The sequence below is a fragment of the Bison bison genome, unplaced genomic scaffold (genome assembly GCF_000754665.1).
Source record: "Bison bison bison isolate TAMUID 2011002044 unplaced genomic scaffold, Bison_UMD1.0 scf7180017864309, whole genome shotgun sequence".
NCBI lineage: Eukaryota > Metazoa > Chordata > Mammalia > Artiodactyla > Bovidae > Bison > Bison bison.
This window is the reverse complement of record NW_011494881.1, coordinates 9,811,692-9,829,541: the sequence shown is the minus strand read 5'-3', so window position 1 is coordinate 9,829,541 and position 17,850 is coordinate 9,811,692. Positions and strand designations below refer to the sequence as shown.

The 17,850-nt window shown below is 45.3% G+C and overlaps 1 protein-coding gene across 9 annotated transcripts in view; it reads right to left on the bottom strand.

Moving 5' to 3' along the window:
- The window catches only part of LOC104997535 (chromosome unknown open reading frame, human C10orf11), a 926,454-nt gene that overhangs the window by 298,393 nt on the left and 610,211 nt on the right, over positions 1-17,850 (bottom strand). Inside the window, exon 1 of one of the 9 annotated variants that reach the window (XM_010852383.1) lies at positions 13,475-14,684. The exons of the other annotated variants lie outside the window; for them this stretch is intronic. Coding sequence (XP_010850685.1) covers positions 13,475-13,521 — 47 coding nt within the window. The 5' untranslated portion in view covers positions 13,522-14,684. Of the gene's footprint in view, positions 1-13,474; positions 14,685-17,850 lie in introns of those variants that run through there. 9 annotated transcript variants of the gene reach the window in all.

The window sequence follows — 17,850 nt, the reverse complement described above, 5'->3', positions numbered from 1 at the left end:
AAGGGTTGCTGATATTTGAAAGACTGTTTTGAAAACAATAATGTGCGTATTTTCAATACAGGTTAATCAGTTACTGGAAAAAAAGGAAGTGGCCAAAGCTTTGCAAGAGATACTAACACTTATTCAGAATCAAAACAGGGAGAGGATCCTGGGGGAATCTTTGTCTGAAGAATGACCAGAGACCCTGATTCTTGTCCTGCCTTGGTCACTACCTTTCTGCAGTGCTTCAGTCACATCCTTGCCCCTTACTTTTTTGTAAACTGTGGGGGCTAGATTCAATTATTTCAGACATCTCTTCCCTTTGTAACATTCTTTGCTCTGAAGTGTGTTGCAGGAGAAAAACACCCAAACAAAACCAAAGTTTTATCATATCTTTAATTATACTACCATTCATTAAAAAGTTCAGCATCAATGTGGCAGGTCATTCTCAACCTTCCTGTGGCCCCAAAATGGGGTTGAAAGGCAGGGGTGCAGGGAGAGTTTCAAGTCTCAGGTATGAAGTCTGATTAACAAGGACCATCTGAGAGGGAAAAGTTGGGGGAGAAAAATACACCCCCCCTCCGCCCCTGTGTTTTCCATCTTTCATGGCATCCTAGACCAGGGAGTGACAGGGAAAGTGACTCGGTGCTCAGAGGGCAAAAGATAAATGTTTGATGAATTGGCCATTGGTAGGGAAGTGATAGGCTTTGTATGTGCATAATGGCTGAGCTGCCTTCCCGTGTCGATCGCCTGCCAAGATAAGAAGCCATAATGAATGGACCTTGAGATGCTCTGGACAGGAACGGTTTGCATGTGACTTGTTTTAATAAAATTAATTTTAAAAAGAAGAACAATAGCAATTTGGTGGGACCAGAAAGGCTGAGAATTACAAATATCCAGAGTGGACACTAACCATTGGTTTTTCCATTCACTGTGCTTGTCAAGTCAGCAGAAGGCAAAAAGGTGATTTTGTTACAACCTTGTGTCATCAAAAAGGCTGTCTGTACTCAGTATTGTGCAGAGACCCTGAGATATAGAAATTAAATGGCTTACCTGAACAGAAAAGTATCCTGATATGCACAGAATGGATCATTCATTCATTCATCCATTCATTCCTCCATCAGCAAAATTCAACTGAGCATCCCCTACCTAGGGTGAATGAAACAGGTCTGCTCCCATCCACAGTAGATCCTGGTAGGCCTGGCTTTTCCAGCAAAGTGAGGAACACTCTCCTGGTCCCAGGACTCCTACTATGCTAGGTGTCGCTGTGATGCAGCCAGGACTGTACCTCCTTGGACATGGCCTGCTTCTGGTGAATTTCTAATTTCTATATTTATTCCCAGACTTTGGTCTTCTGGCCGTACATTTGTGCTGGGCTTCACTGAGTTTACTAGGTCATCTTCATCAGAACAACACGCTGCTTGTGAAAGTACCACAGTGGTGGGTTACCACCAAGAGCAGCAGTCATAGAACCAGAATGACGGACTTTAGCCCAAGTAGCCTCTAGCTATGCCTGTGAGCAAATTACTTTGGCTTTTTCCATATATAAAATGAAGGATTGGAGCAGATGATCTGCTCCATTTTTGGACTAAAATTATCTGAGGCCTTGAGAAAACACTCTGATAGGCCTGGGAGTACAAACCTGGCTAAGATATCCTCGTGTTCTCAAGGGGCCCAAGATCTCAGGAAACAAGGGCACAAACACACAACCACAACACAGTGAGGTATAAGTGCTCCCTCTGCCTCCAGATGACCTTAAAAGATCTCTAAGTTCCCTTCCAATACTCCAATGGTCCTAAAATTAGCGTTCTAACATCTATTTTTCTTTGATTTTTAAGACAAAGTACAGACTTACACAGAAGTTTGGTTATCCAAGCATTCTAACAGTCACTTCCACGATACTGTGCATTCCCCCATGTTAGAACAATCCAGTGCAAAATGTAACATTAAAAATAAGTCCCCCTTTTATATGGCGGCAGATGGTGACTAGACTTATTGTGGTGAGCATTTTGTAACCTACAGAATCACTATGTTGCATACCAGGAACTAACACGATATTGTAGGTCATTTATACTTCAGAAGCAAGCAAGCGAACAAACTCAGAAAAACAATCCGATTTCTGGTTACTAAAGGGTTGTGGAGAGAGAATTGGATGAAGGTGGTGAACAGGTACAAACTTCCAGCTACAAGACAAATAAGTACTAGGGGTGTAATGTACAACATGATAAAGAGAATTAACGCTGCTGCTTGTTACAAGTGAAAGTTGTTAAGAAAGCTCTCATCACAAGGAAAAACTATTTCTTCTATGTAATTTTGTATCTGTATGAGATGATGGATGTTCACTCAACTTATTGTGATAATCACTTCATGAGGTAAGTCAGTCCAGTCATTACACTGTACACCCTAAACTTATATAGTGCTGTGTGTCCACTAAGTCAACAAAACTGGAGGAAAAAAAATAAAACAACCCAGAGGGGGAAAAAAAAAACCAAAAAACCTACCCCTGCCCGCCTCTGAGTGTTTCCTTTTTTCCATGACTGCAAAAGGAAAGCCACTCATTACTAAACAGCTCAGCAAGGCTCGCACTATTGGAGAATATAAAGTTTTATGAGCAGGTCTGTCCTCCTCTCTCTGGGTGTAAGTGAGAAAGTGAGTGAGAGAGAAAGCCGGAGAGGTCTGGCTCAGGAGTCCAGGGTGAATTATAGACTGCCGCTCAAGATTCACAGCTCTTCGTGGTAGGAGGTTAATATTCTCACATGTCATTAGGTCTGCTGGCTCTCCTGATGGTTCATTGAAGCAGGCAGCAAATTATTTCCTCACTCTGCAGAGGACAGCCCACTTCAAAGCAAGGGAACTCAGGTCAGGATAGGCCTCTGGGTGGATTCATGAGTTGGGATCACCAGGGGTTGTCTATAGGTAAGAATGGGCCCAAAGCCTTTGACAAAAATACCTTTTTGATCCGTCTTGACCCGGCTTTCAAGTCAGACCTCCAGACTTTATTCCTATCACCTTCTAAGGATAGGAGACTGGGTAACATGTCTGGTCTTTTTATGGTCACTTGAAGTGTCTCCACCTATTCTCTGCTGCTGGACCTCTCACCTAGAGTTCACAGCAGAGACTAAACATCTCCTCCTGGGAGGGAGACTTCTGGCCAAGGCAAATCCAGCTGCCCATGCCTGGACTCAAGCCCTGAAGGGCTGCTGCGCTGCACGCTCCTTCCACCAGCAGCCACAGACTTGGTGTGTCCTCCTTTCATCCCAGTGTTTTACTCTTGTCTCCCTGACAATCGGTTAAGCTCTGGGCCTACAGGATCAGTGGGTTCTATCTCTTTGTGTCTCCCCTGATGACAGCTAAGTAGGAGGAGGGAAAGTCTTACCTACCTGCCCTGGACACAGGCCCAAATCCTGATCTTGTCTCCTTTCCATAAGAAAGGGACAAAAAGAGCCCCAGAATGTTTCCGACATAGGCTCATTCAACTATTTCTTTTCAGGTACCTTGGAAAGTACTACTTCTAAAGACAAAATGAGGAAAGAACGATAAAGGCACAAGATACAGAAGAAGTCAGGGGGAAACTCAAGGCTGTCTCTCCTCAGGCCCCGAATTCCTAAATAAGTACGCTTCCTGCACATACCCGCCACAGTCTGCACTCTGTCTTCTCAGGTTGAGGTTCTTTAAACAGCAAGAAGGCTGTCCTTGGGGGGAAGCTATTACTAAGAACCCTGCATATGAGGGCAGCCCTCTCCTTCTGCACAATCTGAGAGGGTGCCCCTACTAGGGAGGGGTTTGAAGGGACCTTCCAGGGAGCCTGGAGGACATACTCCTAACAGGCCATGTCCAGGCACCATCCCAGGGACCCCTGAGTGGCCATCACAGCCCAGGGGCCAGGAAGAAGCTCCTGTCCAGTAGCTGCGGGAAATTCTGACCAGTCTCACCTTACAACGGAGAGGGGAGGGAGGATGACAATGCTAACACTGGGCAACCCCCTGGCCCCCTCTTCAAACCTGGATGCCCAAACACAAGTTGGGAAGAGCTCTTGGTAGACCAGAAAGCACTGGGGATACAAGGGGCAATCATCCCTGTTCCGACCCTCTCTTCTTCCCCTGCTGCCCTCACCCGGAGGTTTCATCTTCTGCTTCCCACTTCTCCCTATCTATTCTCCTAGAGAATTCTACTCCCTTGCCTCAAAAATATTCTGACCTTCTTTAGCATCATAGGTTTTCCATAACATACAAAACAAACAAAAGCCCTGGGAAAACGAATAGAAGCACAGGTACACACCCAGGTTCCAAGGATCTGCATATATACAGTACAGAGGACTCAGAGGTCAGCCAAGCAAGCCCCAGCTGCTTCACTCCAAGTCAGACTCTAAAACCAAAGCTCCCTTGAGCTGTCACACAGCTCAGCAGTCCTCCCATGGCTCCATTAAAGCATATTTAGTGAGGCCTCAAGGGCAGAGCACTACGCTAGTGGTCAGCAGGCTAGACTCCAGTCCAACTCACTCAACATGCTGCGTGTGAGCAGGGCCCTTCGTTCCCCTCTCTGGGGCTCAGATTCCTCCAGAGCAGAATAAAGAAAAAGGGGTGATATTACCAGGGTGTCTAGTAGAGTGCATTAGAATCTCAGAGATACTTATTAAACACACAGAGGCCAAGGTCCACCCCTAACCTACAAATCAGGTTCTTCATGGGTGGAGACTGGATCCGTACAGTTAATTCCCCACATCATTTCTATGTACACAGAAGTGTGACAAAGAATGGAGTCCTCCAACTCAAATACCTTCAGGGACCAGTCAGGTATTGAAACCCTGTATTTCAATGAATCCAAGGTTTATCCATTACAGAGATACCATTATTCTGCATCTTGGTGAATGAGAAAAACCACTGTATGTTAAAAATGACCCAATGCTTCCTACCTGAAAATGTCTCATGAATTCTCTTCCTTTTTTATATCCTGTTCATTGCTTTGCAAGAAACTATGAATCAAGGTCATTACTCCAACAACAAATATTTGCTTTATAATATCAAGTTTATGCCCTCTCCATTTACACAATTAATTTGTCTTTCCATGTCAAATCACAGTGAATTTTCAAACAGCAAGTGAGATATTTTATATATATGTGTGTGTGTGTGTGTGTATATATATATATATGTGTATATATATATTTCTATATCAACTGAAGTGAAAATAATCAGAACTATAACCAAGTTGGAATGTGTACTGACAATGACATGACAGCTGCCTCCTGGCCAATGACCAATTTAAGTAGCCATCAATTTTAAGATGGATTCAGGGATGTTAAAATGTGAAAAAAGATTGTATCTCTTAGAAGAGATAAGATACAGAAAATGCAGGTAGGACAATAGGGAGTAGTGAGGACTGAGGAAATCAGAGTACATGCTCTACCCAAAGGCATCCACCTTTGTCCTGCTGTTGTCCACAAGCAGCAGTAGGCTGCATTTTCCCATGGGCAGGACAACCATATAATTTGTTGTCTAGCCCTCCCAGCCCTTCACTTTCCCATCTCCCAGAGTTGAGGGGTAACTGGTTATGCCAGGAAAACAGGCTTTAACTAGAATAGTCCTGGGCCGACCAGGACAGAAATTACCCTACTCATTGGCACCCCACTCCAGTACTTTTGCTTGGAAAATCCCATGGACAGAGGAGCCTGGTAGGCTGCAATCCATGGGGTCGCTAAGAGTTGGACACGACTGAGCGACTTCACTTTAACTTTTCACTTTCATGCATTGGAGAAGGAAATGGCAGCCCACTCCAGTGTTCTTGCCTGGAGAATCCCAGGGACGGAGGAGCCTGGTGGGCGGCTGTCTATGGGGTCGCACAGAGTCGGACACGACTGAAGTGACTTAGCATAGCATAGCAAGCAGCATAGAAACCCCTGGGTAATGTGATGACCAGCACTCAATTAACTGTAATATTCAGTTCTGTAACACCATGCATCCACTGAAGCTATTTTTCTATCTCTATCTTTAAAACTCCCAGCAAGGCTGACCTCTTGATGCCTGGAGCATTCACCTAACTCTCCATCTCTCCCTGGCAGGCCCCCACAGTGACCCCTACAATTGTTTGAAGAGATGTGATCAGTGGTTCTCAACCAGGGGTGACTTTGTTCCCCTCACCCCAGAGGACATATAGCAAAATCTAAAGACAGTTCTGGTTGTCAGGCTGGGAGGTGCTGCTCGCACTTGGTAGGCAGAGGCCAGGGATACTGCTAAACCTCCTACACTGAACAGGAAATCCCCCGAAACAAAGACTTATCCAAACGTCCCCAAACATTAGTGCCGAGGCTCCCACCATTTGCCCTGTGTGTGGATCCGTCTCTTCACAAGGCATTCTTTCCACAAGGGTACTGGTTATACTGGATTAGGGGCCACCCTGCTCTATTTTGATCTTATTTTAACTAATTATGTCTAAAATACTCCTGTTCCAAATAAGCTCACACTCTGAGGTCCTGGGGTTAAGCCTTCAATATATGAACATGGGGGAGACAGTCATCCTATAACATCTCTTAAATGACTACGATTCCCATCAGGAGCACCAAGGTTCTCATCGGTGCCCAGGGAAGTAATGCCATGAGGGCAGCCTCTGTGAGCAGCTGTTTGAGCCAGGCCTCAGAATATAAACAGTGCTGCGGGAGTCAGCCCCACGCTTGCTCCTTAAACCATATTCATTTTCACTCTCCTTTCCCCAGACCTGGCTTCCTATTCCTGGTTTAACACAACCATCATTCAGAATTTAAAAATACAGCACGCTATTTATCTAAAGTTCACACTTGCATCCATCTTCATTCTCTGAGACACAGCCATGAGCCTAGAGGTAAGTGAATAATGCTGGCATGAAGTCCATGTCCAATAAAGGTTTGTTCCTTTTTCTTTCCCTTCTCAGTCCCAGTGATGATGTCACAAAACCAGGATATCATGGAAGGGGATCTTAAGCATTCATTCAGAAAATTGTGACTCTCAAACAAAGAAGCATTTTAAAGATTCTCATTAATCCTTGGCTTAAATTAAGAAAAGGCAGGGAAGCCATGGCTGTTGTGTTGACACCAAAGAAAAACAGACTGAAGACGAAAACAAAACTACCTACTAAAATAAACAAATACGCCAAAGCCAACAAATCAGAATCGACTGAGACCCTCAGCATAGGTGCCATCAATGCTACAACCTTCAGCAGCCATCAGAAGTCATGGCCATGAGTCAGAAATCACCAATACCAAAGGGAAAAAGTTACCATATGTTTAAAGATAACATCCACAGCCTTGCTTATGCCTGAAGTATTAGTTGCTGCATTCAAATTGTTTATAATTCTCACGGAGAGACAAGATGTCGACATGTGGAAATTAAATGATACGAGATTCAAGGAGTAATTTAAGATCACAATAGAACTGTCACAAAGCAATATATGATTATATGCCAAATAAACAATATAGAAAATAAGTACAGGAGCTTGGAGGGAGTGATTCCTTTAGGCAAGAAGTCCAGGAATGACACTTCCTGTGACGTAGATGCTCAACTGAGATTTGAAAAGTATAAAAGTATATACTGTATCATATCTTTAAAAGAAACAGAGGAGTGGGCAACAGAGGTTTTAGGAGGATTTTAGAAGAAATATTATTTAATGATTAAAGACAACTAGTAAAACATGCCTAAGTTGGAAACCTCACTCTTAAACGACCCCAGAATGACAGGGATGGGCTTCGGACTGACAGTGGTATTGTGGGGGCAGCTTCCAAGATGGCACCTAATGATTCCCTCCTTCTGGTGTTCATGTCCCTGTGTCATCCCCACAGCTTGAAGGTTGGCTGGACCTAATGAATATGGCAAAGTGATGGGATTGCCTTTTTTTTTTTTCTCTCTTTTTTTCGAGATAAGGTCACAAAAGACCATGACTTCTGCTTTGCTGGCTCTGTTTCTCTTTTTCTCCTCTCCTCACTCACTTCCTTGAAAGCTAGCTGCCATGTGGTCAGTGGCCCCGTGAAGATGCCCATGCGGCAAGTACCTGAGAGAGGCCTCCAACCAGTACCCAGGATGAAAATGGGGCCTTAGTCCAACAGCCTGTGAGGAACGGACTCCTGCCAGTAACATGTGAATCAGTTTCAAAATGGATCCTCCCTAATTGAGCCTTGAGATGATTACATCTCTGTCTGTCATATTGGGGCTTTCCTGGTGGTTCAGCAGTGAAGAATACACTGGCAATGAAGAAGACACAGGTTTGATCCCTGGATTGGGAAGATCCCTTGGAGAAGGACATGGCAACCCATTCCAGTATTCTTGCCTGGGAAATCCCATGGACAGAGGAGCCTGGCAGGCTATAGCCCATGGAGTCACAAAGAGTCGGACACAACTTAGCAACTAAACCACTATCATCTTAATTGCAGCTCTGTGAGACTGGATTAAGCCACATCTAGACTTCTGACCCACAGAATCTGTGAAAAATTTTAAGCTATTAAATTTGGGGGGTGACTTGTTACATAGCAGCGGATAACTAATACAAAGGGCAAGGTGCTGATGCCTCTAACTCTCGAATTTGCCTTTCCGTCCTCAAGATAAATGGGTATCCAAAAAAATTAACTGAGATTGGGAGATAAAGAAGGACAAAGGAAAACAAAAAATACTTATATATGAGTAGCGATTGTATATTAGATTTTGGGTGTCAGCCAGTTTGCATTTACATGTATGAGTGAAGAGATACAAGCCAAACACCAGGTGATCTGGTCTCCAAATCTCCCCTAGTAGCCTGTCCTAGAGGAAGTAGATATTTAGACATTGTGTCCAATGATCTAACCTCTTGAAGTGGAGCTGGGACATTCTAGGTCAGGTCTCCCATAAATAAAAATGTAAATGTGTCATTCCCTAGAACACAGAGCCACACTCAGGGATCCACGGCCAGGGGTATCAATCCTACTATGCAGGCTTTTTTCCTGGACACCATCTCCTAAAAGCTTACAAATGAGTCCAACCTGATGAACAAAAAGATTCAATGGCTTGAGCTCATGTCTGTGAGTCAAAGTGGCCACAGTCAGCAGAACTTCTGCCTTCTCAAAGCTGAGTTGCTACTCTGGGTCAGGCCACCCACTTCTGAAGGTGTACACTTTGGACCCTGGAAGGGACAGGGTTAAACCAGAACTCACTGCAGGGATTGCCTTTCTGTGTGAGCATGTACACAAGATCTTGAGTTGGAGTTCCCAGAAGCAGACTTTGAGATGAGGACATGAAAGCAAGACTTTTACTTGGGAGGTGATCACATAAAGCGTCAGAATGTGAGTTAAGAAAGGGAAAGAAGTTAATAAAGGATGTAAAGGATGTATGATGAGGTAGGTTACTGCTGAAGGCCACTGGGATCAACCCCTCTTTAGGGTATGGATCAGTAAACTTTTCATGTCAACAGTCAGATAGTAAGTGTGTTAGGATATGTCAGCCATATCATCACTGTTGCAATTACTCAACTCTGTGTAAGCAGCCACAGATAGTAGGTAAATGAATGAGCATAACTGCGTTATTATTAACTGTGTAGTACACTAACTGCGTTATCTATCTGTGGGAGTGTACCCACAGATAGTAGGTAAATGAATGAGTATAACTGTGTTCCAATAAAACTTTATTTACAGTAACAGTTAGCAGGCCAGATTGGACCCTGGAGCCAACTCCTGTTCTAGAGTAGCATGGGATGAAATGTGGACCACTTCTTAGCAATGAGATGTGAGGGAGCTGGGATATTTATCTGTCTTCTCCCATCAGTCATTGAGGGCTGAGCAGGTTCCAGTGGCCCAAGAAAAGAGCAGCAGTTTGGTGCACACAGGAATGGTGAGTGCCCAGGGGCTACGCATAGGGCACTCACAGCTACAGAGACCCTATCCTCGCCTAATCCACTCTTAGAGAGGACAGGAAGAGGGAGGTAATGGAAAAAGAGGAAAGGAGCAAACACAGAGGATTTTTAGGATGGGTAGTGTGGACTGTCAATACCTTTCTCCTCTCTCGCTCTGTGCTCTACTGGACTTTTAAGGAACTGGCACTATGAGGAATACAGCTTGTGGAGTTTTCCAGTAACATAATTTACCTTTTGTCCCAGAAGTCCTAACCACGTCCTGACCACATCAGAAGCCTCAGCCCTTTAGTATACTGGGAGACTCCTTCCTCCTTCAAGAACATCTTCCCCTGTGTACTTTGTTTTTTAATTGATATTAAAATGTCAGTTGGTTGGAGAAAAGACTGGGAAAATCAACAGAAGAGATTGTCCAGCTATGGCGTGGCTGATGCCAACCCACTCCATCCTCACAAAAAAGGACCCCTCCTTCTATACCCCAGTTAATGTCAAAGAAAAAAAACATTAAATTAAATCATCTTACTATGTAATTGGGACTAGGCCTCAGGCTGCAGCAGTAAAGAAGGGATTAAGGGCAGAGCCACCTGGGCAGCCATTCTCCTGGGTCCCATTACCACCCCCCTCACTCCTTTTTATAGCCAACAGATTAAAATGCGAGCCCAGCAATCTTTGATCTTTCACTTGCTGACACAAATCCTTTCAAGCTTCCAACATTTTCTGCTGAGGTAATTAGTACTAATTAAAAGGTTTCCAACAGTCTTTGCTCCATTTTTTTTTTCTGTGTCTCCCCCTGCTCTCCCTCCCCAAAAGAAACGGCTTTTACAAGTACCTTCCATCCCCGAAACACGGGCATCCCTCACTTTCTTTATCTGACTTGGCCAGATCAAGTAGATTAGTGACTCCATTATTTCAAATACAAAGCCAGACAACAGGTTTTTACTATCGCTCCTGACCTGTGGGGAGTGCATGGGCTTAGACAGAAACAAGCATCTTGGCTTGTATGAAAAGACAGGCCAATTATGCAGGAAGAGACACCGTGCAGAGTCTTCTTCAGCCCAAGAAAAGATACCCTTTAATGATGAAGTGTTTCTCTCCAGTGTCATGTACCCTCACATGTGCACACATGCACGCATACACACACACACACACACACACACACACACACACATGCTGCTTTACTGCGCAAACTGACAAGCTGCAAAAACTTGATTCCTTGCTTGTTTTGTCCCCATGCTTTCTTTTTGTTTGGAGGGGTTATAGGGCAGAGAAATATCCATATGGACTATTTAAAGGATAAGGTCAAAAAGTTAAAGAAAGGACAATCTTAGCAAAGTTTGAAAAAGACTTAAAGGGAATCACACACACACACATGTGCACACAAGTTTAGCCATGGATTCAAATTCCCAGTTGAACAATTTCCCCTCTGACTCTCTGCCATGGGAGCACGGGCCATGGAAGCTTGGGTGTTGTATCTGAGCTGGAGCCCTGCCCTGGAGCCAGTGCAGCCCTGACTAGGGCTTCTCAGACACACCAGGGCCCACAAGCACCTGTCCCTACAGAGAGGGCCACTGTGGTCTGGCTGGCAAGACACATCAGGTCAAGGAGGGGAGGAACCTGGCAGTCTATTCCCCACCTTTGACTTAGCAAGAACAAACATGGAAAGGGTAGACGGTATTAAAATCTCACTTAGTCCCCCTCCATCTCTTTCTTACAGATGTGAAGACTGAGACAGGGATGGCTGGTTCCTCCTCAGAGCACTGTTGACTTGGAGGCAGCTCCCACCCACCTCAGCCCCCCACCCCCTAGAGGCAGGTGTGAGAACTGCTCCTCTTGCCTCAATGAGGGCAGCATTAAGGATACCAGAGGTGGCCCACGTGCTCAAGGTCACACATCGGTCCACAGCGGCTCCTCCCAGGCTCTTTAGTTCATCCCAGACGTGGGGAAGTGAGATGGCTCACATCCTCCCACGTCCTTCATGCTTGCACCCAGCTTTTTCCGGAGGTTGGGGCTGACCCCCAGCCCCTACCCCTCTTGTGGTCCTATGACAGCAATGGCTGCAGCAAGAAGATGCGTTTTTCTAACTCAGCTGCTGGGCTCGTGTGTAAAATGGGTAGAGATACTCCTTTAAAGTTGCAGGACCAGGAATTAGTCACTCCAGACCCCAAATGGGTTTTGATGAGGCTCTCCTGATTAGTGTGGGATGCCATTAAAATCTATATCCACTCCCTGCCCCAACACCCGCCCCACACACACACAAAAAAAGGCTAACGCTGAAAAGTAATGGATTTAATGATCTAGAAAATCTAGACGCTAGAAACTCCAAGGGAGATCATATTAAATTAGACCAGTACAAACAAGCCAAACTAGATTTATCCTCTTGTGGTCACAGATTTTATCTACTAAACCAGGTTTTCAGGCTAGTGTCTCTTTTCAATGAATAGAATTTTTGAATGTCAAGTCCCAGTGTTCCTTGTGGAGGATAATTTACCCCCAGGATCTCTGTTCAGATGGGGCTGGCTGTACCCGGTGTTGGAGAAGACCATAGACACACACCACCCCTCCTCCTGTTCCTGTGGCCAGGTCTCCTGTTGAGAACCAGCCACAGGAGGTTTCTGAAGGTGGGTGGAAACAGAGATCAAGGTACGGAGAGAGACAAAATGACGTCTTTCCCGACTGCTTCCTGACGGAATGAGGTTGAAACCTGAGAGGGAGAGGAGGAGGGGAGTCAAGAAATGGCAGGGAATATTCTGGAATGGATGTCCCCTTTTCTTAAAGAGATGCACATGAATTGGATTAAGAGTACCTTAAATACTACTGTGGACCTGGCTTATAAGGAAATCCCTCAGGACCTTCTGCTGGAGCAAAGAGGATATGAGACTATTTTGAGTTTTCCTTCTTCATGGTAAAACACCACCACCACCTCACTTCTAAAGCTAATGGTGAGGAAGTTGTGTTTATCCAGTATTTCTCTCCCAGGTTTCGTCCCCCAGACCAGCTGCTGGGGAAAAGGCTGTCCCCACAGAGGGACAGGACCGGGTGGCTGCGGTGCTGGTTTGGGTCGCTGCTAAGACATAATTACAGTGGAGAGGGGGTGGGGGGAGGGAGGGAAATTACTTTTGAAAATTATGAAAAGTACCTTGACGGCATCTCTTTGAGGCTCACATTTAGCTCTCGGAAAAGATTTCTGCCAAAGGTTGAGTTCTGACAGGGGGAAGATGAAATGGGGGCTGGGGGGAAAGGAGGGGTGGCTGCAAAGGGAGAGCCGCCTGTCAGAACTGATGACTTAGCAGCCTGGAATATTTACCCACCCAATCTAGGGGTCGGCTGGGGAGGAGAGGAAAAGCCCGGGCAGCAGTCCATCTGGCCAAAATGACCACACACAGACACATGTGCCAGTCAGGCCCTCAGCCCACCAAGAGCTCCCCTGAAGGCTCCAAGCATCTGGGAAAGAATTCAATTTAGACACTAATCCAGAGTCTCCAGCTCTGTGGGTTCCAACCCAGACCCGGGGCTAGGAGCTCCTGGCCTAGCTTCAGTGAGGGCAGGACGCAGCACCCCACACCCAAACACCAGAGGCAAGTCCCAGCACCGCTGCCTTGGGTCCCCACATGTGGGTTTAAGACATCACACTCTTTCTAAACCAGTCAAGTAAGCTCACCAGAAGGCGCTTTTCCTTCCTGAACTCCGAAAGAAGCAGGAGTGCATACTTCTAATGTGGCATTTATTCTTTGTTTGCTTGGGGTTTGTCTGATAAGGATGCTTATTGGTTTAGTGGGGGAGACAGAAACCAGGAGTCAGAGGCAGTGGTGTACCAAAGAGGTGGGGAGGGTTCTCTTGAGAGTGTCCACTCTCGGAGGAGAAATATTTTGTCACTGACGTTGTTTAGAATAGTCAGCTCACGGTGGTGATTAAAGTTGGAGCCAGAGGCTTTGTTACTGTTTATGTGTCCTCTACAGACAAGACATATCCTTACTGCCTGTACCTGGGGTGACCTGTCCCCAGCTCCAGGTACACCAGTGCTCAGGAGCCCTGGCTTCTAGGACCCTTCTGCTTGCTACAATCTATGTGATCCTGGACAAGCACTTGACACGTGTGGGTCATAAGTTCTTCATCTGAAAAACTAAGGCAATTGACAAAACTACGGGAAATCGGTTAAATGATTACTTAAGCTCTTCCACTGGAAAGTTTCCCCCCCAAATATTTCACCTGGAAAATACAGCAGTGGAAGTTATTGCTTGTGACTACATTTTAAGGCAAGGGCAGGGCTTACACAGAAAAGGTGGGTTCATTCTCAGAAGCTCTTCAGTTGGGCTCAGACATTGGTTCCAATATGGGGAAGGAATCCACTGACGCCGACAGTGCTGTCAGCTGGCCCCTCATGGCAGAAGGACACAGCTGGGGGAGCCGCAGGGAGTCTGGTTACGCACTCTGCCTAGAGCCAGGCCAGCACTGACCACAGCATGCCTCTGCCCTGCAGTCAGGGATGCTGGGCAATGCCACCTATTTCTGTAACACTCCAAGACAGAAGGCAGCCTTGAATTTGAAGGCAAAAGTTGTTTTGTTTTGTTTCTTTCCAAAGATGAGTTAATATGTTTCAAGGTCAACTGGAGAAAGGGTATACCAGGCAAAGAAAAAAAAAAAGGTTTTTAAACTGCTGCGGCTTTAAAAAGCTTAACCAGTAAAGTCCCTCCAGCCTTCAGTCAATGGGAATCAAAACAATGATTTCAAGCTATTTTCTTCGGCCTACAGGCAGGATCACTTAGATGTAGTCTTGCTCCTTTCTTTTCCTTTCCCCCCGTTTCCAAACTGTGATCCATTCCCCACTCCCATGGATGCATTTTGACAGTCTATTGTGCAGTCTTTTCATGACATTAGCCACCTCAACACAAACACTCTTTGGCAACAGAAGTCTTCAGGAGTCGGGAGTGGGGGTGGTCCTCTCCCCCTGCTGCCCTCCTGCTTCCTCAAATCCTAGAGGCAATGCCGCAGAAACCTATAAGCAGAGAGGATTTCGAATGCCTGCCTCTTGCTTAAAATTGATTTTCAGACGAAAGCTCCAGAGAGCCAAGTATCCCCACAGTTTGGAACACTCATCATCTCTGACGATGAAGTCATTTGCTGCCATAAGTAGAACAAGGGTTAATGACCCAAAATCGAATAAATTACTGGATTCATATCTATCATGACCATTGGTTTTAACATAAGCAGGAGCCAGTGAGAGTGGACTCGGAGCCATCACAAAGACGGACGCAGCCTCCCTTCCCCTCCTTTGCTCACAACAGTAAATCCCAAGGAAGAGCATCTCAGACTCACCCACCAATTAACATTTCTCACACTGGTGTACGAGGGGCCATGAAAAGTGATTGCATAGTAAATCAGTCTGGAAATCGCCTTGAGACACCAGGAGCTGTCCTCAAGTGTATGGGATGGTGGGGCGGGGGTGGGGGGCAGCTGTGGGGAACGATATGTGGCAGGGGAGGCAGAAGAGCTTTCTTCCCTAAGTGGTGCTCTATGGTCTCACCCAGGATGGACGAAGCAGCGGGGTACTGGGACAGGCAGCTCTCAGCACCACAGTAAAGCCTCAAGCACTTTATCCAAACAAAGGCCAGTGAGGGATGAGGGAGATACAGGGGAAGCAAACGAACACGCAAGATCAATTATGGTGGGGGGCAACCCTGCGGCCCTGCTCCATGACAAAGATCTCAAAGCAAATTGTGCCAGAGTGGAGCTGATGTCCCTGGGCTGAAAACAGTGCTCCCCTAAAGGCTGCCTGCTTCCCTCCCATTCATAGAAGGGGGCTTGAAGGCAGAGCATGGGAAAGGAGGGCAGTGTGGGCAGACAGGAGCCTAGGGAAGAGAGACAAGGGGGCGGGTGAATGAAAAACCACGCATAATGGCCCAGGATTTATTTTACAGAGAATAAAATGGCTCAATTTAAGCACTCTAGATTGTCAAAATTGGCTCGCATGAGATACTGGGGTACCTCCAGGAGAGGACTGTTACATCAGCTGCAGGAGACTCTAGGCTCAGGGGGCAGAGAAAGGGAAACAAATACATACACACACACACACACGCCTCCTATGTCCTGAAAACTTCAGTGGGATCCGGGAGAACCACAGAGGTGACGTGGCAGGGAAATGCTTAGCATGGCATCTGAACGCCCTTAAAGCTTTTCAAATTGCATCTCTAATCTGCGGGGCTCATCATACCCTGCCCTCTTGCTTTGTGCTCCGAAAATGCCACATCTTTTTAAAAAGAAGCCTAGTTTATTATTTAGTAGGAACAGCTTTTTTTTTTTTTTTTCTATATTTTAAGGGCTGCTAATAATTCTGATCCTCCTTTCAAAAACAATCCACCCCTCGCTAAGAAAAAGTCAGAGCGACTGACTAATGGGAGTAATTCAAAGTACCTCAATTAAAATTCAGGTTTTGGCCTTTTGAGCAGTCTATTTAAAGATTTTTTTTCCTCTAGATTGGTTGTAGACAGATGATTATTAAATATTTATGTGTCTGTGAAAGGGGCTCTTGGAGCTTGACTCAGCTGAGGGCAGAGTTTTCTGGTGCTGCCGTTTCCCCTCTCAGAGGCCCAGAGAATGATTACTTTATTTGGTATCTTAACTACTTGGTTTCCAGGAGCCCCACAGACCATCCAGTTGGTTATTATGGTGGGACAGAGGCAGAACAGCTCTTTCTATGTACAAGGTAAAGAAACCAAAAGCCTTATCTCAGCTGAGCTGATTCAGATTCTCCTCAGAACTCCATCCAAACTGTCACTCCCCTGAGCAGGCTTCTCTGTTCTCCCGAGTCCAAAGGAAGCTCGAGGGCCGCCTGGTCCTCCATCCTCAACAGACACCGCCCTGTATCACTGGGTTAACTCTCCAGGAAGACCAAGTTTTATCTTCTTAAATGGTTTATACTCCTCAAAGTCGGGATCTGAGGCTACTACAGCATCCGCACTTCTGACTGGCTGATTTAGTCTCCTTCATTTTGGGTAATAACAACTCCATTCCACATTGACCAGAGGGGTGGATGGGTTTTCATGACAGCCCAGACCATCCCTGAAGAAGGGTCAGTGTGTTTTACTACAAAGCTTCTTTGCGGGGATGGTAAGAGTTTGAGTAAGGGCTACTCTGCCCTAAGACTAGGAATAAGGACATGGGTGGGTGGCACAGGATAGCTGTATCTTCCTAGTATTTCAGGCAATAAAGATTCACGATCATTTTTCTATGCAGAATACACTGAGTAAAGCAAAGTGTTTCAGCAAGTTGAAAAGACTGGGTGACTTCCATACTCTGGAATATCATGTCGTTTTAAAAAGTATTTAGCAAGATGTATAATGTATTATAAAAAGAAAGAAAACAATACAGTAATATTTATAAAACGGTCCTATGTTTGGGGTAAAAAAAAGGTAGAGAAAAGGGAGAGGAAAGGGAAGAAACCAAAAGAATGAACTGGAATGCTACTCTGATTGAGGGGAATGAATCTATCTTGTTTGGCTTCCAGCAATAAAGATTTACAGCTTTTTTTTTTTAGTATGAATGTAGACACCAATAAAATGATTAAAAAAAAAAAAGAGGCTACAGTTTCAGTTTCTCAAAGTTGACTTTAGCACAATGGTTCCTAAATCCTACATCATCTGCAATGAAATACCCATGAAGGGATTTAAAAATGCAGCACTGTTTACAACAGCCAGGACATGGAAGCAACCTGGATGTCCATCAGCAGATGAATGGATAAGAAAGCTGTGGTACATATACACATTGGAGTATTACTCAGCCATTAAAAAGAATACATTTGAATCAGTTCTAATGAGGTGGATGAAACTGGAGCCTATTATACAGAGTGAAGCCAGCCAGAAAGAAAAACGCCAATACAGTATACTAACACATATATATGGAATTTAGAAAGACGGTAACGATAACCCTGTATGTGAGAGAGCAAAAGAGACATAGATGTATAGAACAGTCTTTTGGACTCTGAGGGAGAGGGAGAAGGTGGGATGATTTGGGAGAATGGCACTGAAACATGTGTAATAT